The sequence below is a fragment of the Acipenser ruthenus genome, chromosome 47 (assembly GCF_902713425.1).
Source record: "Acipenser ruthenus chromosome 47, fAciRut3.2 maternal haplotype, whole genome shotgun sequence".
Lineage (NCBI taxonomy): Eukaryota > Metazoa > Chordata > Actinopteri > Acipenseriformes > Acipenseridae > Acipenser > Acipenser ruthenus.
This window is the reverse complement of record NC_081235.1, coordinates 8660885-8684339: the sequence shown is the minus strand read 5'-3', so window position 1 is coordinate 8684339 and position 23455 is coordinate 8660885. Positions and strand designations below refer to the sequence as shown.

At 44.3% G+C, this 23455-nt stretch overlaps 1 protein-coding gene and 1 long non-coding RNA gene across 3 annotated transcripts; one reads left to right on the top strand and one right to left on the bottom strand.

The window, feature by feature from the left end:
• The first annotated feature begins 1266 nt into the window (after positions 1-1266).
• On the top strand, positions 1267-2247 carry LOC131721034 (uncharacterized). Its single transcript, XR_009319825.1, has 2 exons — positions 1267-2005; positions 2048-2247. It is a non-coding gene; the product is annotated as an uncharacterized LOC131721034 (long non-coding RNA).
• LOC117401465 (TLE family member 5-like) lies at positions 1501-22356 on the bottom strand. 2 transcript variants are annotated; one of them, XM_034002192.3, is made up of 7 exons: positions 21577-22356; positions 9733-9830; positions 7822-7885; positions 6433-6477; positions 4723-4785; positions 3966-4040; positions 1501-3057 (listed from the first exon to the last, which is right to left on the bottom strand). In XM_034002192.3, exons 1-7 carry the CDS (start codon positions 21601-21603, stop codon positions 2830-2832), a joined length of 600 nt encoding a protein of 199 aa, XP_033858083.1. In that variant the 5' UTR covers positions 21604-22356; the 3' UTR covers positions 1501-2829. The 2 variants fall into 2 exon arrangements, with proteins under 2 accessions (XP_033858083.1, XP_033858084.1); XM_034002193.3 differs by having other exon boundaries at positions 1501-3054.
• Positions 22357-23455: the final 1099 nt, after the last annotated feature.

Sequence of the window (23455 nt, the reverse complement as noted above, 5' to 3'; positions counted from 1 at the left end):
TTGTATACACGGTCTCAGATCAGGGATCTCCAACCCAGGTCCTGGAGAGCCTCAGTCCTGCAGGTTTGCTAGGTGTCTTTACATCAACAGTAGCTAAAGCTCAGGAACACGTGTTAATCTTGACTAATTAAGCCAGTAATGAAACGAAAACCAGCAGCCCCAGCAGCTCTCCAGGACCAGGGCTGGAGCCCCCTGTCTTCGAAGATCCCCCTCAAGTAAAGTCCAGGTACACTGAAGTATTACTGAGTACTATAAATACAGGGGCTCCTGCAGTCCTTCTAGAATCACCCGGGTAGAATAACCGCGTGGCTTTGTGAATGAAAGTCATCTCGAGCGAATGCTTTTTGAATGTAAAGAACGTTTGCTTTCAGACCCCCTGGGCCCCACGCTGCACGCAGAGCAAACACAGTGCTTAGTGCGCACAGCTGTGATCCAGCCCTGAGCCTGCACAAACACCCCAGCGGCCTGTTCCCAGCAGCCTCTGCCATCATGCTGTGACAAGACCAGAGAACAGCAGCTCCAACGTGCAGTCAGTCATGGATTCACAGGACACCCAGCCCAAAGGAAACCTCAGCAGGACAGACACAGAGATGAGCCGGGCTGTCAGAGCTCAGTCCTGCACTGTGAACAGAGTAATACCCTTCGGAGGGCTCCCCATGGTACATTTGCAGTGTAGTTTCCTCCATGGTTACACTGTTATTTTCTTTTTACGATACTTCACTGGGCTTTCGCCAGGCTTACACACATGGATTCACTTCCTGCGCAGCGGGTATTAGGAGCTCTGCGCTCACCTGACTGCTGATAGAGGGGGTCCTTGTACCTGCTGCACGGGATCTACTGTATCTGGAAAACCGCAGCAGGGATTCGTGTCGCGCATCGGTTCGTAGGGCCAGAGCGCCCACTTGTGGTAGAAGCGTGGACCGCAGTCAAGTCCAGTGAAATTTCACAATTCACGTGGACTGCATTGCCTGTGCTTGTCTTATTATAACACAAATATGGAGCCCTATCTCGCGTCAGAAGAGAAAGCAAGATATACATTTAGAGTTTACAAAAAATGAAAATAAAAACCTAAAACGACCTTCTAAAAGTTTACCACGGCAATGCTATGTTTTAGCATAATGTTCCCTTGTTTGCCGTATGTATTAATGTGCTTTACACTTTGCAGTCATTTCCAGTGCTTGCCTGTGCTGTATTACACTATAGAGCCGTTTCCTGTCGTGCTTTTAATGAAATCACAAAAACATGACTTTGACACACACCCTACCTCCTTTTATTTTTTATTTGTAAGGCACCAGAAATACTTCCTTACTGCTTAAACGTTTCATTCATTTGTAGTAGATGTGTGTTTTTTAAACCTTTACATTTTTTTTTTAAACCAAGCTATAGTATTGGTTTCACTGACACAAACATACATCTGCCAAGTACACACTTAACATTTTACACACAACACAAAATAAGAGAACTGAAAACCAAAAAACAAAACGAAGAACATTACAAAGCTTGTAAAGTTAAGACGCTCCATTCCTTTATTGTTGTCGAAGCCAGTTTGAATATTTCACAATGGTAGACTATGCTATTTGTATTTACTGTTTAAAGTAGAACTGGTACCCACCTAAAATCACGCTGCCTTCCATTGTACAAGTATGTGTTTATTTTTTGTTTTCAATTTCTCGTCGCATCTAGGAGGGGCACCCCTCAAAATAAAAAATAAAAATAATATCCTGATCAGGAACAGGTCAATCAGCTTTTTATATTTCTGCTAAAGATTACAGAGAGAGGTGGAGAGTGGAGCTAGAGGAGAGGAGAGACGGATACAGAGAGGGGGAGAGACCGATACAGAATGGAGGAGAGACGGATACAGAGAGGTGGAGAGATCCAGAGAGGTGGAGAGATAGAGAGGTGGAGAGAGATACAGAGAGGAGGAGAGAGATACAGAGAGGAGGAGAGATAGAGAGGTGGAGAGATAGAGGTGGAGAGACTGATACAGAGCGGAGGAGAGATAGAGGTGGAGAGACGGATACAGAGTGGAGAAGATAGAGGTGGAGAGTGTACCTAGAGAGAGCGGTAGAGACGGATACAGAGCAGAGGAGAGACATACAGAATGGAGGAGAGATACAGAGAGGAGGAGAGACAGATACAGAATGGAGGAGAGATAGAGAGAGGAGGAGAGACGGATACAGAGCGCTGGAGAGGCAGTGGTATTTGACATGCTGGATCGAGACCCTTGATGTTTGGGAATGTGGTCATGACGGGGCGGGGCTGGTTTCGTTATTTATTGAAATGTTTTTCTTCTATGTCATTGAAGATGAAAGGCGCTATAATCAGCGCAGGTCGTCTTATTAATGGTAGGGACGTTGACTGGGGCAGGCAGGCAGGGTGGCGACGCCTGCTTCTGTGCCACAGCTGTAACCACCCTGTCTGTCTGCCCCCGACCACCCACCCCTCACCCCCACCTGAAAGGGGTTGAAAGCGTTCAAGCTCTGGAAGCATGCAAATGCAGAGAGAGAGAGACACTCAAGCAGTTTACCCAACGTCAGTTTTGTTTTTCAGTTTCTGTTCGGCTTGTGAGTTTTTACACAAAAACCTACTTAATTGTGTTTAAGGATTTCAGGAAACTCCCCAGGATTCAGCATAGAGTTACCCAGCTTTAAAAACAACTAGATAAAAATTCCTTCGTTGCCCTGCCTGCCAACCATTGCTAGTGTTTGTGTGTGCTTGTTTGTTGTACATGTTCAAAAGGGGGAGCCTGTGAAAGGATTCACTGAGACAGAAGACAGACGAGAAGAGAAATGAACAGAAGTAAAGCCGCCCGCGCCTGCCCCCTCGGTGCTAGTCTGACTTCTCGGCTTCCTCGTCCCGGTGGTTGTCTCCCCCCTCTCGCGCTGCCTTCTCCTCCTTAGCCAGCTGTGCCTGCGAGGCCAGGATGCTGGAGAGGGAGAAGAGGCCGGAGCTGGAGGTGACGGCGGGCAGGGAGGGGGGCGTGAGGCCCAGGGGCAGGGGGGTCATCGGCAAGGCCAGTCCCTGGAGCTGGGAGAGCTGATGAGCCTGGAGCTGCTGCTGTGGAGAAAGAGGGCGGAACATGAACTGGGACCCCAGGGACACCGGGGACACCCCAGGTCCACAGGTCACCCCCAAATAGGGAGCCTGTTTCATTCCTAAAACTTTGATTCTAAAATACTGAATCATTTAAAAGTGATGTATTATAAACACTTACACTGTAAACATCCTCATGTAGTATTGTACACAGATGGAAATAAGGTCCCCATTGCATTGCAGTTTGATCCATTCCTAGTTTTATTATGAGTTTAATTAATAATACACACCTGAGCTTGTTACCTATACACTGCTGCTAATCAAGCTTGTAGTAAAACCTGGAATGGGTGACACTGCTATGCAATAGGAGTCCAGTTTTCATCCCTGTTGTACACCCTTTATATTCTAAACAGTTTAAGACAGGGGTGCGCTACTCTCAGCCTCCAGATCCACTCCAGTCCGGGTTTTATATTCCAATCAGCGACTGAATCAGTAAAGTGACTATGATCAGGTTCAATGACCAGCTTGGAGTTAATCCTTATAAAAAGCTTCCTGCAGTAAAAGTATAGCAAAGTGTAATAAAGCACAGTAAAGCATTGTAAAGAATACCAAGGTATGGTAAAGCGTATTAATAAAGACAGCAAGCCAGTGTAAACTATGGTAAATGCATTGCATAACCGTGGAGAAATCACGAGAAAAACGCAAAACACAGTGCAAAAAATATCATGGTAAACTTTTAGAAGGGAAAACCTGGACTGGATTCTGAGCTGGAGTTGCGCACCAGTGGTCTAAGAACTAGCAGAGCGTTCCCCTAACGTTCGTCAGCTCTGCTGGTGAACAGACCCCCCAGTCTGTCTGTGCGTCTCCCACGTGCCCCGGGGCAGTGCAGACAGACGGGGTGTCAGTGAGCTTCATGCAGAACTGCAACCTACCCGAATGATGGAGTTCATCTCTGGGGGGGTCACCTGTTTGGCACGTTCGATTGCACCCAGGACCTGCTGCTGGTGCTGAGAGAGGGGGACACAAGGGGAAAAAAAAAATGAGTTGATATAAAACTAAATTTAAAAATAAAAAACAAAACAAAACACCAACACACATGCAAGTCAGACTCTCCTCGTTTCACAAAATATTAATATTACCAGCTAAAAAAAATACATTTAGAGAATAATGGAAAAAAGAACGTGGTGGAACTGAAATATTTTTGGGGGTTTTAGAAAATTGTACAATAGTACACCGGGTGAGGATAACTAAAGAAAATAAAACTGTTTAAAACTGTCACTATTTCCATACATGTACTGGGATGGCAATAAGACTCCCATTGCATAGCAGTTTGATCCGATCCAGGTTTTTACTACCAGTTCAATAAGGACGCACACAAGCTTGTTAAACACACTGCTGCTCATCAAGCTCGTAGTAAAACCTGGAATGGGAGAGACTGCTATGCAATAGGAGTCCCTGATGCACGTCAGTGCAGGTGCTGGCGTTCTAGTGCTGTGCCGGTCCCCACAGTGCTGCACTGAGAGCCCAGGATGTGATGATGTCACCAGAAGGGAGGACCAGGACAGATTGCAACCCTACAGACCAGCCCCCACCCAGCTCTGCAAACTCAAGAGACAGAGTGTGTGTGTGTGTGTGTGTGTGTGTGTGTGTGTGTGTGTAGAGCTGTCTGGGGCGGCACACGCGTCTTACCTCTTGTGACAGATAGGGGAGGACTTGAGCACAGATCCCGTTTAACCTCTTCACGATTTCAGCCTGCGAAGAGAAAACAGGAGGTTGAACACGGAGGCTTTCTCAGTAAGCCAGTTCAGAGCTGTGTTCAGTTCCGCAGGACCTCGGTCACTCATTGAATAGTCTTGAATTGGGTTTCTCGACAGGTTACAAAACAGGTGGCAACTTAAACCCACAACAGCTTGTGATTTACAAAGAAATACAAGTTACTTTGCGCGCGCTCAAAGACACAGAGAAAGACTTCCAGTGGGCTCGTTTGTCTGCGCTTGGTTCAGTGTTACTGTAACTGCATGTAGAAGAGCAGCACAAACTGATTATTCGACTTCGCTGATCAAGCTCTCCACCGGTCAGGGTCACTGCTATTTAATGAGCCAATTTACCACTCCAAGACAAACCGGTGAAGAAGCAGCTGCTTGGATCCCAGAGGAGAGTTAAAGAAAAGCAGAAAGCCACGCAAATCCAAGCAGCTGTTTCTTCACTCGTTTCTCTTTGAATGATAAATCAGCCCCCGATCAACAGCAACGGCCCTGATCGGATTCCTGTGCAGAGATCAACAGCACGGGGAGCAGCGCAGCATCACAGGGTGTCCACACACAGGACGGCTCCAATCCCTGCACAGAGATAAAGAAAGCCATCCACGCACACTGCTGTAAAGGAGCTACAAAATGAGACCAAAACGCCACGAGAGATTAAAGCAGCTCAGAGCAGCTGAGCCCCCACCTAAAAATAAGAATCATCACTTCCAGCGAAAAGTAATTAGGAAATGTCGCCATCAATTTCCCCACACGGCGCAGGGAGGTAGCATCTGCACCCATCTTCAGCTCCCTCTTTATATTTAATGGATTCCAGCCCGCGTCGGCGTCGCTGCAGTTCTGAAGTCTTTATCTGCTGCCCTGATTTATTCATCACCGGTGCCCATTCCGGGAAAGGTAAGATTGATGGAGCACAGACTAGCACAGTATAGGCATGAATGACAAACTGCATGGGAGGCAGCGGGAGGCCTGGCAAAGCATCTGGTAAGGACCTCTGCATGGCTTCAATAGCTAGAGCCTTTCTACAGGGAAAGCACCAAGGCAACGGCATTACCCTTACAAACGTTTACCACGTGATTTTACAAAAACTGTCTCCCCGCCCCCCACCGTCACCTCCAAATCGCTTTGTGCTTTTAAAATCTGCAAAAGTTCATTTCCTGTACGCGACTTCAAACCTGCATTTGCCTTGCTTCCCCCCCCCAGTCCCTTTCCCATGCAAGTCCATGCTTTGCTTCTCTGTGAGGTGCTCTTCTTGCCACAGTACACTGAAGGGATCGATCTAGTGATTCAGCGATGTATTGAAATGAGTCACTCCGTTTAATTTGATTTTTTTTTTTTTTTTCTGCAACAAAATCTCATTGCAGCGCACAGGTGCGGACAAACCACTTCCTGTCACCTTGCACAAGGCGCAGAAGTCTCTCTCCCTGCGGGCTGCAAGGAGAGCCGAGCGGAAGCAGAGACAGTCTCGTGGCTTGGAGCGACAAACCGGAGGCGTTTCTGTTGAAATTGACTCTCAACCACACGAGAGAGAGGCAGCCGGGGGGCTCAGGCAACGGGCTCGTTAGCAGAGAAATAAGTACGAGTTCATTTCACAACCCGATGGGGAGCGTGACATGAACTCATTCAGAATCGCACTTACCTGTTTGTGCATTTCAATGTTCAGGCCATAGGACATTTCATAGTACTGCAAACAAAAAAATACAAACACAGTTAGAGCTTTTATGTTAACCCGTCACCTCATTTCACACAGGTCAGTTTGGAGTTCCTGCATATCCCACCGGTGAGTGTGTTACAGTCATGGGTTAACAGATTAGAGTAGATTACCCTTTGTTTAGCTTAACGTTACTGTGGTGTACACTGGAGACTACTACAATCTATTTAATGGAGACGGGCGGCTCTACAGTGTCACAGCCGAACAGCTTCCTCAAAGGGAAGCAACACAATTACAATAGACACAGCTGAAAGGCAGCACGAAAAATAGAGCTTATAGCTACACCTCTCTTACAATGGTGCGGTGCTTTGAGGATATTAGGATTCCTGCATAATCCCAGCAAATGTAGATAATATTAAAATAATACTAATAAACAATAAAACAAATAAAAATAGTAATAAAACTAATACCAATAATCAAAGTCCTAAAAAGGGACAAAGAAAAAAAAAAGAAGGTGGATAGCTATCCATTAACACTGACTTGATCACACTGGGGGTTCCTAATGTAATTACACAGAATGTCACAAAAGGAAATTGGCACACGAAATTCAAAGTCATCTCTAGCAGCGTGAAACCAGAGAGCCAATTAGGGAGGACATTTTTTTTTTTTTTTTTTTATCTGCGAGATGGAGATGTGAGCATGAGCCGAGGATTAGATCAATTTAAAAAAAAAAAACACACACAACACCCCACACACGCCAGCTAGACCGATCAATCATATGCAAAGACCAGACAGCGACACAGAAAAGCGAATGTCAATGAGATTAGGCAGATAGGCAAATCTCATCAACACGCAGACAGATTACAGGTAGCGGTGCTCCCGAGTGCTACTGCTCCAAGAACAGAGGAACAGAGGCCCAGGACAGCGATATCGACAGAGAGCACACTGGGAGACAGAAACAGAGGAACAGAGGCCCAGGACAGCGATATCGACAGAGAGCACACTGGGAGACAGAAACAGAGGAACAGAGGCCCAGGACAGCGATATCGACAGAGAGCACACTGGGAGACAGAAACAGAGGAACAGAGATGGATGACAGCAGCACAGGAGGGGAAGAGAGCTGCAGGCGTGTTTACAAGCACAGTTAAACCCGTTTGCAATGACTGCTCAAGCTTGCATCCACATAAAGGCGGTCTTTATGTTAGTGCAGGGACCTGGGTTCCAATATCCTGACTCCTGAATTAGCTGGCAGGAGTGTAGAATTGAAATGCACAAATACAATGGTAAACTTGCACAGGGTTCAGTAACTCGTACACCCCGATTGTTATTATTGGGTGTCGGGATTTCAAGATCCTCCGGACGTCATTTCAGACTCACCATGATATAGTGACGCTGCATCTCCGACTTCTCACTGGCCAGCTTGTCGCATTCCAATTTCAAACTGAAACAAAAAAAAAAAAAAATCATTTTAAAAGCAAGACTGAAAACATACATGTGCTGGTAATACATGTGTGTGCAAGTCGCCCATCAATTCATGTTTAACTGAGGCTCGCAAAACTAAAAGCCACGCCTATCGACAAAAATCGATCAATCCATGAATCATTGCATCTCAGTTTATGAATGCATATTGTTTCTTCAACATCAGTCTGAACAGCTGAATGCACACCGAGCGCGATTTAATTACACCTTTAAAAACGACTCATGATGAGCAGGGGCCCGGAGGGGAGCACTTCATAAGAAATGCAAACACCTCAAAGTCAGCTACAGTTTAGATCTGAGAGACTAGAGCTAGGGACGGGCGAGGAGAGATCCAACACTGGCCTGTACTGTATCGCACCTCCAGCTCATTCGTAGTCACAGATTTCTTACATTACATCTGTGCATTTCTAAATGCCTATGAGACGCACGCTGCTGCTGCTTTTGATTCATACTCCTCACATCGTCTCTCAGCCACGGCAACGAGCGTGCTGGTCGCCATGGAAACCTCAGCGGAGTTGCCGCATTGGCTGAATGCCGCCTGATTGGTTTAAACAAGCCTCAAGGTGCGAGGGGAGCGCAAATGACATTTTGATGGAGTTTAGTGCCTTTCTTCATGATTCCAATCATTTACAGTGTCAATTCTCTTTTTTTTTTTTTCTGCTCCCCCCTCCCCCCCCCCCCTCGATTTTGTTCACATCCAGCAGCGTCAGAGAATGTTCCTTATTGCTGCTGCCTAACGCGCTCAACGCAATTCTGTCACTGTGTTTTAAATTCAATTGTTAGCCCGTTATGTTCTGCTCCAGCCCATTGCCCACATTATTTATGTTATTAGCGTCTAGCGGGTTAAGAATCACATTCCACAGACCATCGCTACTGAGACACAGAGACTAAAATGCCCCTAAGAGAAAGGGTGCTCCCTACAATCCAGGCCAGGCTTGAGGCATCGAGGCTGAACTGTAGTTGTAGGGTAGCTGAAATTACTGCTGCCTGTGCTTAAACTACTACACAATAAATAAAGCAAACTAGTCTTTCTGTCTCTAGCGATCCGTCAATCCAGTGCCTGCCACCAGCACTCAATTTAACAAGAGAGAGAGAGAGAGAGAGAGAGAGAGAGAGAGAGAGAGAGAGAAGCACAGAGACCGACATAACATCCACTTTGAATTCACCTAGGCTGGGGATGTCAAATAGATCATTTTAATGGTGCACTGCAGTACAAGGTACCCCCAGTGCTAAATGGTGCTCGCTGCACAGTGTAATTGCTGGATCCCGGCTCGCACGATGTACCTCCAGCATGTTAACAGCCCGCTGCTAAGAGAGGGACTCTGGGAACGGCGATCTTTTAAAAAACCTTTAAATTAATTCACATGGTTGTGCAGAAGCTCCTCGGGTCCCTGCATGATAGCGCGATGCATTTTTAATGCCCCACTTCATCAATAATTGAACGCAAACTAATGGAACTTGAGTCCGAAAGAGAAAAAGATAAAGATATTAGTCACTTGAAAAGTGGGGTTTTTATTTAATCTACAAAGCTCCTAAATCCAGTGTTGGATATTTAGAAGCATTTTGGATTACCTTTCACAAAATTTCTGTTTTTTTTGTTTTTAGTCATTTTATTTAGAGTTTTTGAGGCGCTGTTAAAATCAGTACTACCAAAAAAAAATAAAAATGCATGCAAGTAAACACACATAAGACCTGCAAAGGATATGAAGACGTTATAAAAACTAGAGCTTTTTTTTCCCTCTGCTGTGGTCTGATTCACAGTACTTTGCTAAAGAAATAAATCACTGTATATGTATTTATAATCCATACCTGTGGTACTGCGCCTGGAGGAACTGAAACTCGTCCTTGATTCGATCACAGGAGTCAGAAGTTGTAAACTTCAGCTGCTGCGACGACTGAGAGGAAGCCTACAAACAAAAACAGCTCATTAAAAACACATTAACATCCAATACTGCACTGCTGTAACAGTGTAACCAGCACCCCACCCCACGCAGCAAAACACAAGCAACAGGACCATGTGCATGATGCAGTCCGGAAATTTAAATCCAGTTACTTACAATTTTTATTTTTAACTAAAAGCACGAATAAAATATTTCATTTTCACAATGTTAGCCGGGACCCTCGAAAAACTTAAGAATGCGTTCAGTTTAGAATGCTGTTGTCCGTCTAAACCAATCAGGATTGAGCAGGGGCGGGACTGTTGATCTTTCAACAGTAATCATTGGAAACTATTTTCAATCCAATATTTTATTTCAAGAAATTACATTCAGACTAGAATGCATTTTTACAATTATTATTATTATTATTTAAATAAGACACACACACAAAAAGGTACTTAGTTCCTCCGCTGTCTCTGTACTGTAGTACAAAATTGCCTGTCAAAACGCATGATTGAGTCGGATTTAAAGACACGCTGGTATTTATCTTCCATTTAGGAACAGCACAGCCAGCCCCCGGGGGGATGATAATAGTACGTGCCTTTGTGCTGTGCATGTTCCAGAAGAAAATGCAAAGTGAAAAACTCAGCACACAATTCTCTATACAGTGCTGACACCACTGCAGCTTGCTCCCTGCCTTGGGGAGAACTTACAATATACATGCAGGCGTTCAGAAAGGTTCAATTAACAATGCTGTTTATTCAGGATCATTAATGCATCGGTTCAACAGAAATACAATGGGTGATCCCCTTTTTCAAATGTATTTTGTATATATAACCTCCTGCTGCTGCAAGTATAACAGGAACCTGCTTGTTTTTTTTTTCAAACAGGTACAGGATCTACTTTTTTGGGGAATGCAAACAAACTGGAATGTCAATAAAGTCAGGTGCAAACAAAATTACTGCAGACAAAGGAATGGGATCGCATTCCAGGAGAAGGGCCCTGCGCACATCAGTACTGAAGTTGTGTGTTCACACTCTGCTGTGTCAGGCTGTACTGGGTCTGTCACACAAAGAGTGCGAGAGACAGGACACTCTCTCAACGGGATTAGAGGCAGCCACCGAACACCTGGAAACAGTTTGCACGCCATTAAATCTCAATTATAAAAGACAAAACCTCAACATGAACGTGCTGTTAATACTGCTGTGAAACGTTTACAATGCTTTGTCATTGCGAGAGCGAGATCTCCACTCTCCACTGCTGCGATTGGGGTCCAACGGAAACCTGATTTGTAATAGCGAGATTGAGAAGTCACACAGCAGGAATGACGGTTCACATCAAACGGTTTACTCACTGAACTCCGTTTCACCACTTCCTTCCAGAGTCCACTTTGCAAGGATGGAAAGAACCGTTGGCAGTTCTTTCAAGTGTTAACACTCATTTTTAGACACAAAGTGAAATTTAATGGCACTATAAAATGATGACAGAAAAAAGAAAAGCTAATGCATTTTTTTTTTACATTCCTAAGCGTTTAGGGTTTTGAATCCGACAGCCTGAATTGTCACTCCCCAGAGGGGGCAGGATTAGGGCTGTGCCTCGTTCATCCTCTCCTGGTTCAGGAGCGGGACTGCTCTGCAGGATTCAGTAGCTCAAGGGTGCAGGAGAGCACAGAGCTCCACTGTGAAGTTGCAGAAACTTTTTGAAATGTAGGACGCCCGCAATGCAGCCTCAGAGCGTCCGTGGAGACGCAGTTAATAAACTGCTTTTCGGCTGTGCCAATTAAAAAGAGGGTCCTGTTGTGATTTTCCTTTCTATTAAATGGAACAGAACACTACTCTTAATAGTTATCCCCCTACCCTTTAAAATATATATGAATGAATGAATGGCACAAACATTGGAAAGGGGGCGTTCAAGTCTGACATCAAGTTTCAGCTCATTGGAGGATGGTTCTATACCCGCACTGGGCGAGGAGGGGCTGTTGGCACAAGCCTCAGCCTCTGCTACACGCCATGCTCTGTACTTGGCCTCCGCTGGCTGCTGTAACCCTTTTTGGTGCCTGCTGCCTTCGTGGGGTGCGTTCACACCCCCGCACTGGCAGAACGACTTCGAACTGCCCCGTCCCGATCACCTAATCCACAGCCACGCCAGGCTGTGCATCCAGTTTGCCCAGGTGACTGGTCTTTTTAATGTTTTTTATTATAGCCCACTCCCCAGTTTTGACAATCTAGTCATTAAAAATTGTACAACAATACATTTGACATTATTAGGTTTCAAAATGTTTATAATAATGACAGTAATACAATGTTATTAAGAGCAGCGTTGTTTTTAAATAAACAGTGTTGATGGTATTTATGTAGCAACAACCTAAAAGGTTTAAATACCAGCTTTACTGAGATTTGTGCAACAAATACAACTTAGCAGCTCAGCTGTGTGCGGGACGAATGAAAGGATTAGCTGAGCTGTACGCTTCCAGTTCTGAAACAACGAGGAGCAAACTACCCACTGGATCAAACTAATTCATCTGGACTGTAGTTCAGTACCAACACAGTCCTATGCCAATAACATACATAGGGTGTCAATACTGCAAAATGAGTAGTGGGGATTAGTCTTGGATTAAGAGCTGCTTGTATCCAGTTGACACATTGCCCTTGTTTATTTATAGGAAAAATGCTTACAGCCCAGAGTTGTGAGGGTCTTTGAACCCTTTGCTGTTAAACTGAATCCCTTCCCACCCCCGTACAGAAACAGCAGCTTAGTTTTGCATGAAAATCAGCTGTAAAAAAATGCAACCAACATTGACACTGGGGCAAAGGCATATGCTTCAGATTGATTTACAATGTTTTGCATGTCGCCTTGATCGTGCTCAGCGATAATTCAGATTGTGCAACTTAAGCTAGTCGGGCAGATCAATACAATAAATCAATCAGCCCCGGCTCCTATTCTGAAAGGGAACGTTTGAACACGCAAGACGGCAGTGCGGAGGGGAGGGGTGGAAGTGTACAGCAGCTGTACTGGAGTACTTCAGGGTCTGTTTACAGAAACATTTTCTAAACGGTGTCCTAAAAGAATCTGCTTTTATTAGGAAAAAAAACTAAAAAAAGGAAAGAGAGTTCAGCACACACAATAGGATTGTTTCTTAACAGATCCACTGGAGTCTGAACACAGGATAATCCTGTTTGGGACTAGGATTTGATTCTCTCAATAGATCTAGTTATTATTAACCTCATCTCCCAATGAGCATGCAGCCCCACATCATCCGATTCAGGGTTCTACGCAGGACTTGTTTGAACCCCTGTTTCAGACCATTTCAACAGGATTATTATCCCTCTTTAGGCCGCTCACATTCCAGCAAGGTGTCCCGATTCAAGCGAGTCTCTCCTGCACTCCTCTTCAACCTCCCTAAACAAGGGGCACAGCGACAGCTTAAGCTGCAGGAAGGCACAGCGGAATTGCTTCCAGCAGATTCCTGCATTTTTTTTTTTTTTTTAAAGCTGGTGTACTTATCAGTCAACGCTCCCGGCACAGGAAGAGCGTGTCTGTCTGGGTGGGTTCAAATGATTCAGTCAGGGATCCTTACGAAGAACCACCCACCATGAAACCAGACGCAGCATTGCTGTCCCAGGCTGCGAGACACATATGGTCCTGACGGACGTGGCGATCACAAAGCCCCGGCTCTCCCTCGCCGGAGGGTATCCCTTACAGACTGGGGCTGGCCTGCTGCTGTGCGGTCGAGGCAGCAGACAAGGGCTATTCAGTTTCAAGAGCCGGCTCCCAGAAAGGTTTGCGACTCGTGCTGCACGAAGCGACTATTCAGACTGAGCTCTCTACAGAAATGAGGTGTGGGCAGGGGATCATTGGTGTTGACTGGGCCAATTTACCAATCCAAGCAAATCGGGTGAAGAAACAGTCGCATGATCTGTGACGATCACTGCTTTTCTTAAAGACTCTGCGGAGAACAGCGACCCACGCAGCGGCCTCCGTTGCAGAACTCCAGGTACCTGTGTGAGGATTCTTCTCTTTCTTCGATGCTCAGTCTGCATTCATCTTTCTCCACCCCCGAGCTCCAAACCAAGCCTCCCCTGCCGTGCTGGTTCGTTACAGATGAATTCTTGGCACCGCAGGATGCCTTTCAGTTTGCAAGACGCTGTGCAGAATGCAGCTCACACCTCCGACTGCTCAGCCCCGCATGGTTACAGACGGAGCTCTGAGGCAGGGGAGTCTTCTTCCTTTCAGCACAGCGCACGAGAACTTCATGTCAGCACAAGTTCAGAGAGTTACAGTACGGAGCATCGCAACTACTCTTTTGTAATTTAGGACACCTACTTCCTGCCAGGTGGCTGCCTTACAATCCTTTGCTGGTATCGACAGGACTGCAATTTGTCTTTCTATTGACACTTCTTTAAGAAGCGCAGTGTGGCGTCTGTTTTGGCACAGCACACAAAATATCAGAATCCTGTATATATATTTTTTTCTTTCATTTTTCCATTTAGGAAAGTGCATTTAAAATCATATATTTAAATTTATCTTAAATAGGAAGAAGCTTCCAAATTTAATGTGTGTGTGTGTGTTCTGAGTTTTGTTGATCAAACATCTAGCCAATCAACAAGATTCAAGACTTCTCAGAATGACGTGTAAAAAAAACAAGAGCATAGTAACATGCAAAGCTACTTATTAAATATAATAATAATAATAGGAATTCGGAAGTTCATTTGTTGGTAAATTCACGATTTGCAGAACGATGGATCCTGACATCTAGAACTGTCTGAATATCCGTCTCCATTAGGCTGTGTGCTCTTGCGTGCCGGTGTGGTGAAAGGGGGGGTTCTGAACAGCACCATGCCCCTCCCACACCATGCTGTACAAGCGGACACAGCAACAGCTGTACTACAGGGTTTTAACACACTTTCACATGCAACACAGATCCATCGAATAGCTTACAGTTGTTAGTAAGTGGCTGGTAATTTGTAGAAAGCTGCTGTACGTGGATCGATCTGGTTGGAAACCCACTTGTATAATCCAGCCTTGAGGGAATCATCTATTCCTGTGAAGAGCTGAAACGTGGCCAATATAGAGACAGGGTGTTGCCAGACACCACGGATTGATTGCGATACTTCCTGTGCTGTACACAGGAATTAATACCCTTTTCTAGGGTAATGAAGTTCAGCACATTGGGGTCTGTCAGGTTTACATGAAGAGCGAAGGGTCTTCACAATGGTCCAGAGGCAATCAGAATTAGAGTCAGCAAAATGAAACGTCTAAAAATCCTTCAGTGCATTTCTATCTGTAAAAACATTGCTCTTTAATGATTTACAGGACGGTGGCATTTAGATCACGTTAAATAAATAAACGAAATAATAAAACAGAATAAACACCCGTTAAAACTGGGACTCCTGGTTTCAACGCAGCGCACGGCGCCAGTCCTTCGTAGCCACACTGAACAATCTTCAAAACAGACGCAGATTGAAACGTATTCGTTCACATCGCAGATTTTATAAACGGACCGATCAAAAGCATACCAGCCGATGCAGGACTGCCGTTGGAAATAAATAACACCCGTCCAGTTCTGCTGGACAGAACAGCGCTTCTCTCCTCTCTGTAATGGGAAATCTGATTTATTATTTTTTTTAATTAATATTTAAGCTAATTCCAAATGAAAGAAAGAAGTTCATATTTCAGGTCAGATTTCAGACAGTACCTGGAGGACATTTGGGGTTAAATATTTATTAATTTTTAATTACTGACATTCCACTAGCCTGTTTTCATTGACAGCGGGGGGGGGGGGGGATCTCGGCACCTCTTTTGAAATCGCTTAGCAGAGGTGGGTGCAGCAATCAACATGGTCACCTGTGACCTCTGCCCTGGCGGAAGCGTTTCCAGAGAGCTGCGATTGTGATGCTAATGAGAGGGAACTGCCCTCGAGTGACCCAGACATCTGCTGGGCTCGGTGTGTGTGTGTGTGTGTGTGTGTCGAGTCCTTTATTCAATTCATCCACGCGTAACAAAGGAGAGACCGGAGAGGGGAGGGGAGGGGAGGGGTGTGAGCGAGCGAGCGGGGGTGACCTTTACACAGCTGGACCTGTTTTTATACAATGCCCCCGGGGGTCTGTTTTGTTAATTCAAGTGGCCTTAATAAGCTTGGAACTACCACCCACCCCCACCCCCACCCCCTCCAGAAAGGAAGTGCACGTTACAATGAGAACGACACAGAGTTACAATGATGCCCTTCTTGTTTGCTCAAGCTTGCAAGTGCAGATTTGCAGCCTGCCCGCGGACCGCTTGCCTCCCCCTTGCCAATACACAGCCCTACTGCTCAGAAGCGTGTGCTACTGAACACAGCTATTCGATGAAACCGAGACCGCAAAACAACGTATTACAATAGCCAGTGGAATGAGTTCAGTACCTCAGGCTGATTAATAGAAATAAATAAATAAATCAAGTCGGCTTCTAGCCCACCAACAGATTCGAAGAGTCAGACAACAGTAAGGGAGAGACTGATCATCCTAGCAGCTCTTGCTCCATACAGCTCAGTGTAACTGATTATTCACGAGCAGCCCTGGAGTCGTCATCATCATCATCATCCTGGTAATAATCACGGCTATCTTGTTTAGATCACAGCTTGCAATAAAGGGTGTTAAACTCAGCAAGCATGTATTCCACCCCCCCTTACCAAATTAGCATTACAAATCTTTCTGCGACTCTAAAAGGTGCAGCGTCCGATTCACAGTTTTACCAATATATTTTACCAGCTGTATTTCAGGAAGTCAGCGTGACTCCCATTGTATGGCAGTCGGAGCCATTCCATGTTTTACCTTCAGCCTAATTAAATCAGCACATGGGGGCTAATTAAACATCTCAGGAATGGATCGAGCTGCTAGATGGGCTTAACACAAGTATACACACAGCAACCTGACAGGGCACGAAACCCACAACACGAGAAAGGGTCACGCTGGCTTTCTGCTACAGGCATGTTCAAATCACATAAAAAAGTCAAAACCCCTCCCCACAGAATCGCTGTGAAAGACCCGTTTCCGTGCCAGACGTGAAGCACAATGATTGATAAAAGCTGTGAGCGCGCGTCGAGGATCACAGCGCATTCCAGGCGGGTTACATGACTGCAAGCAAGCAGCAAGCAACGTGCCGGCGGCTTCCTGTGAAAATGGCGCACAGAGAACAGGTTCATTCAAACCTGGCTGACACACACTCCCTGCAATCAGACCAGCGATAGAGAGATATAATATGCATGCTCTGCCCGATTACTGTAACAGAATCAGCCTCACTCTCCTACCAGTCCTGGCCCTCGTGTTGAGAGCACGTGGTGTTAATGTCTTCCCTTCCCAATCATTTAATCACACGCTCTTAATGTGTTCTGATCAATACAGAGCTGTATTTGCGCAATGGCTTTTCAATACACGGATTTGCACGATTATCTCCCGGCTCATACATTATCCGGACTGAGAGATTTCAAAAGAGCCCTAGCCTGAAAGCTTTATTGAATAATACTGTACAGGGTGAATAACCTCTACTTCTAAACTTTCTTTATAACAGGGGTATAACGATGCAGTAACGTCATGATACGATCTCACAATACAAGCGATGGTCCACGACGCATACTAGGATCAAATGATCATTTCTCTTTTTTGTCCAAAAACAGAAGAAGAAAGGAGATGGTGAGAGGATGTATTTATACCAACTATCACACACACATTCTTCATGGAAGAAACATTTGGTGAACTACGATGACCCATGTGCTGCAGCTTGTCTACTATCACGATGAAATCTATACGTACCTCCATTAGGAGGCGATCTATCACGTAAAGAACACGCAATGAATCGCTTCGCCCCTAATCACAGACCGAAACACAAGCAGAAATGACATTCATTTTTCTCCGACCGGTTTACGCTACGACAAAGCACCATAAACACTCCTTGATGCACAAAACGTCAGCCCTAACTTCATTTCTTTTCAAGTCACCAACAGTGCCATCATATATAACTCAAGATTGCATTGCAGCCTGCTGGCAGATGGGTTTAACACGCACTCATCCACAGCATTCACTGGATTAAAATCCCGAATCGCTAGGCTGTGCCTTGATTTGCATCAGACGGACCATTAGGCAGCAGGTTAAACCAATTTACAGCCCACGCTGCCCTTAACCTTGTCAGCAAGAAGCAAGGCGCAGTGTTTTACCGCATCATTAGAAACACCTCTGCACACTTTACTAGCTCTGGTGCCATTGCAGGGGGCTGTGATTCATAAGCAAGCCTGTTCAAGCACAGACTAGCAGAGAAGCAGCTGGAATTAACATGTGCAGGCTAGCAACACAAAGGTGCAGAGCAACTGCATAAAATATACACAGTATAGCTTTCCTGCATCCAGTATACAATCCTAAACAAAGTGCTTTACCCAGTTTCACCCATTCCAGGTTTTACCAAGAGCTGGATTAGCCGCAGTGTAGCGGTAACCAGCTCAGGTGTGCAATTAAACTCCTAGTAAAACCAGGAATGGATCAAACCGCTGGGCAATGGGAGATGGATTGCCAACCCTGTAACTGGAAGGACCCCTGCAGCGTGCTGGCCCTTAAGGGTAGCTTCTCTTATTGAGGGGCACCAATTTAAATGTGAAGTCGCTTTCTACAGCACCCTTTAACACCAAATACAGACTTCGATACACATGTGCTAACCCAGCACAAACACACTCGCACTCACCCACTCCACCACATCTGTGCAGCTGTGTTTACAAGCTGCCATGTCGTTATTACAGCTGTGTAATTAGTATAATGGACGGGCTGCCACTGCGGTGCCAGGCAAAGCAAGATGAAACCGGAGTGTGTGCGGGGTTTGGAGGGCTTTCTTCCCTTTAATTATAATTTCCACTGCGGACTGCACACAGCACTCCTGTGTCGAATTGTTGACTGGAAGCATTTCTCACTGACAGTTTGTTTGATCTGAAAATCTTCGCAGTACGTTAGTCGTACCAGCAGATTCCTTTGTTACATATCGTGCAGGGATGGAAATAAGACTCCTATTGCACAGCCGTTTCACACCATTCCAGGTGTTACTACGAGCTTGATTAGCCACAGTGTATAGGTAACAAGCTCAGCTGTGTCTAATTAAAAACTCCTCGATCTAAGCCCGGGTTGCTAGTTAAGCAGTATGCGTCTGTCTGCAACGCATGCACAAAAAAGGTTGGGATTAAGAAACAGTCCTAAAATTGAGTACAAAATATATTTCACATAGTACTTGTATTACTGCACACTGGTGTGGGCAGACACTGACTAAATACAGAGAGCAATTGAGGCCTGTACACACTAATGCCTAAACAAGACTCCCAGAGTAACGCCAGTGCTCAAAAAACCCTCCCTTGACCACGCTGTCTTATCCAACTTCCATCCCATAGCCAATCTTCCCAAAACTCTTGAAAGGGCTGTAACCAGCCAGCTGACTAAACATCTCACAGACAACAATCTGCTTGAATCTCTGCAGTCTGGCTTCCGGCCGCATCACAGTACTGAAACTGCTCCGGACTGTGAATGTTCTCCTGCTCAGTGGGCTGCTCCCTCTGTGCTTGTCCTCCTTGACCTAACAGCTGCTTTTGATAACATAGATCATAGCATTATTCTTGCCCGCCTTCAGAAGTATGCTGGGATCTCTGGAACCTGTCTCTCCTGGCTGTCCTCTTACCTATCTGGACGCATGCAGTCTGTTTTCTATGATGGAAGCAGCGCTGACGCAAACCCAGTCACTTGCGGTGTCCCCCAAGGGTCTGTTCTTGGGCCTCTTCTCTTTAACATCTACATGCTTCCCTTGGGTCATCTCATCCGCCAGCACAGCCTCATGTTTCAATCCTATGCGGACGACACCCAGCTCTACCTAAAACTCGACCCTGGATGTCCCTCTACCATGGTCCGGCTCTCAGCCTGCACCCAAGACATCGAGGCTTGGATGTCTGCCATTTTTCTTCAAAACTAACAAATCTGAACATCTAGTAGGATCGAAAACTCAGCTCAAGAATCTCAACTGCTTGTTATACCCAAGCAACAGTGCCCCACACTGGGAGAGCTCTCTTTCAGCTTCATGGCCCCGACTCTCTGGAACTCTGTCCCAGCTTTAGAGCGTGCAGCTCCCCCCGTCGCTCGCTTCAAATCAACTCTCAAGACCCTCTTGATCTCTCTTGCTTTCAGTGCTCTTCAAGCCTGATGTCAGTTATTAGCTGTTGTCTAAATTGCTATTTCAGGTTTTTATTACTCCATTTTAGTCGTACGATTCTGTATGACACACGCATCCACAATGTTTAGAATTCACATCCTAGCCTTGTATTCAATGGATTATTGAATGCATTTGCATTGTTTTGTACTGTTTGTATTTAATGTACTATGCCCTGTATTTCACTGTATTTACTCACTATCTTGTAAAGCACTTTGTGATGGTGGTCCACTGTGAAAGGCGCTATATAAAATAAAGATTGATTGAAAAAGATTGATAAACTAAGTGCGTAGGCTTTATATAAACTGCTGTGTACCAAAAAATAATTATTGATTTAAAAAAATTTATTATAGGAGGTCGTTTCGCACTACAAGTCCTTCAGATGGATGGAAAAAAAATATCTAAAGCTTTAGAAAGATATGAGAAGAGGGGACCCGTTTTTAGAAACATCATCATAATCCTTCCCGGAGCGAGTAAATGACATTTCCTTTAGTGGAGTATAATTATGAAGCAATTTGATGACGCCGGCAATACAGTAATTCATAATGATTAGTGTGACTATAATATAAATTGATTTCCTATAATGGCAGTTTAAAATCTTTATTTTTTTTTCTGCCTGGGTCATCACAAACCCGGGTGTAATTGTTCTGTTTTGTAGTTTTGTTAAAACATTTTACGTACAATAAATAGCCTTGACAAACACAGACTAGTAGTACCGGTCTGAGGTTTAGTTTTAGTAGAAGTAGGCCTCTTTCCAATTCAAACATTACATTTTCGAAAATATGACAGCGCCCAGAAACATTATTTGATTGTTATTTTCATTAAAATTTTCCAATAACTAAAAACTAAGCAACTTCAAAAATAACACAGGCGTGTGTTTCAAATTACCTTAAATTACCAATATTATTAATTAAAGTTTCGACCGATCGATACATTTTGTATTACTATTAGCAATATATTATACTAAAAAAAAAAAAACATTGAAAACACACACAGGCAATATACTTATTGCCGTTGGCGGTTACGAAGGAAGAAAACACAGCCATTTTGTTAACATTTTTAAAAGACAAGTGCTTTATCATTTCCGTTTGGGTTCCCAGCAACTACGGCAACACAGAAATCATATTCATCGCAGCTATTCAGACTGGTCTGCGACTGCAACGGCAATGTGTACACGAAATTAAATAATGCAGCTAATCAAAACCACACTACATCGGTCAATTATAACAAAAAACACACACAGATATGCGAGGATTAGGAAAGACGTCTTAATTGTATATCTATTTTTGGAAGGAGCATTTTCAAAATGGCACACTGTTTCAAGTTGTTGCCGCCTTCTTTGGTTAAAAATAAATAAAAACAGTTTTTTAAAAACATCGGGGGGGGGGAAGGTTTTATGGAACAATTTGAGCTTTGTTTTAAAAAATGGACACGTCTTTCTTGGCCGATTCCGAGCAACACAGACGAGCAAGAAGTGAATCAGTCACATATGTAAACAAATGAGTCTGCGGCGGATGTTCGCTGTAAACACACACACACAAATCACACCGTAAAAATAAGAAATCAAACTTACTGAATGTCTGGATTGTGGAAACATCATGTCAATTTCGTGTTTTGTTTCTTAAATGTCCGGCAACCAAACACCAAACCGTTCAAAATAGGTATATATTTCTTTAGTGTCAAAAGAAATCTGTGAATCCAGTCAAAAAATAAGAAATCGTCCTCCCTTTTTCGATCGCCGGCTAGACAACTCTCTTTTTTTATATAGATCTATATATTTTTTCTCAAAGCGTGTCTAGATTACACGGTTCATAATGTGCGCAGAGTCTTGTATTTCCATAAAACCGGCGTCTATGCCAAACTGCCAGCGGGAAAATAAAAATTAAAAAATTAAATAAACGTGTGTGTGTGACCTGGAAGCAACTGTTCTTTGTTTGCAATGTAGAGAAGAACGCGGCACAGGTCGGGACTTTGACAACCCCCTCTTTTTTTTTTTTTTTTTCCACGGTCTGCCTTTTTTTTTGTGCACAACACTGAGGATCCCAAGATCTTTGTTTCCCCCCCTCTCTCCTTGGGGAAAAAAAAAACACTGCGAGAGAGAAAGCGCGAAGGAGGCTCCTTGCTGCTCAGACAGTCTCTTCTCGTCCTCCTCGTTGTTGTTGTTGTTGATGATGGTGTATTTTATAATGCTCGTATCCCTTTCCGCACTGCCCCAGTCTATGTTGATGCGCGGTTCCGCTCCTCAGCCATTGCTTTTCCGCTACATCGAGTCACAAAATGCATCAGGCGTCCAGGAACTGCGGCGCCACGTGATCGAGGATTGAGGCGAAGCACCGCACATCCATTTTAGGTGTCAGAATTTATACAGTTAGCCCCCTCCCTCTGTCCCGCTCCCCCCTCGAAGGTCGAAATATTTCTGCATCCTATCCTATACACCAGCAGTGGGGTCGGGGGGTGTTTAAATGCATATTTAAATTGTAACATGGTTTTTCCTAGCTACGTCACTTACATGTCTGTCTTTTTACATTTTTTTTTTTTTATCAACCTCCTGTCTTTATACAATTAAAAAAAAATATCAACCCGGTCAATTTTGGGCACAAAATGAATCTTCAAATGTGCATGTAAGGTTAGCCTCCCGGTCGCGGCATGAAAGAGCGTGCATTACACAGATGCAGCAGTGCCACGCTCATATCGGTCGAAATGCATCTCAGAACAGCGCTTCTAATCAATATTTAATAAGACAAAATCCAGCGTCATGCTTATTTAATGAGACCTAATCTGTATGACAAATAATTAATTAGGGAGGGCTGCATGATGTCATTTTCAGAAGGAAATCACCCATTCAGTAAGGTGGGGTTTAGTTTCATCTCAATCAAGGTTTCCAGAATATTGTATTACTCTATATTATTATTATTATTATTATTATTATTATTATTATTATTATTATTATTATTATTATTATTATTTTATTTAGCAGATCCAAGGCGACTTACAGAGACTAGGATGTGTGAACTATGCATCTACCATTATTATTATTATTATTATTATTATTATTATTATTATTATTATTATTATTATTATTATGGCAGATGTTAATCTACCAGTAGGTTTTACTGGCACTGAGGCAGTTGATTTCGCTGCTGCCAGTAGCTGCACAAAACAAATTCTTAATATAACCCCCGCTTCCCTTAGTCTAAACTGATGCATATAGAAATATGTCTTTCTTTAGCCCTGGCAGCAGTCTCAATGTCTCATGTCTCAAGCCTTGTTGGACAGCAATATATCTGCATATTTAAACAAAAAAAAAAAAAAAAACAGGAAAAATTGCTTGCTGCGTCTTCAAGAGAATTGGAATCAGCTTCACAGTAAGACATCAGCCCAGAGAAACCCCTCCTCCCCACTTCCTCTCCCCTGGACTCAGTAATTACCATCGCTGCAGAGGAAGTCCTTAC

Bases quoted from the DNA above. Each gene is read 5' to 3' on its own strand.
- LOC117401465 (XM_034002192.3), bottom strand. From the start codon at position 21,603: ATGATGTTTCCACAATCCAGACATTCA. The intron at 4,786-6,432 runs GTAAGTGCGATT...TTCTCTTCGCAG, and splicing joins ACATTGAAATGCACAAACAG to GCTGAAATCGTGAAGAGGTT. The intron at 4,041-4,722 runs GTAAGACGCGTG...CCCCTCTCTCAG, and splicing joins TCCCCTATCTGTCACAAGAG to CACCAGCAGCAGGTCCTGGG.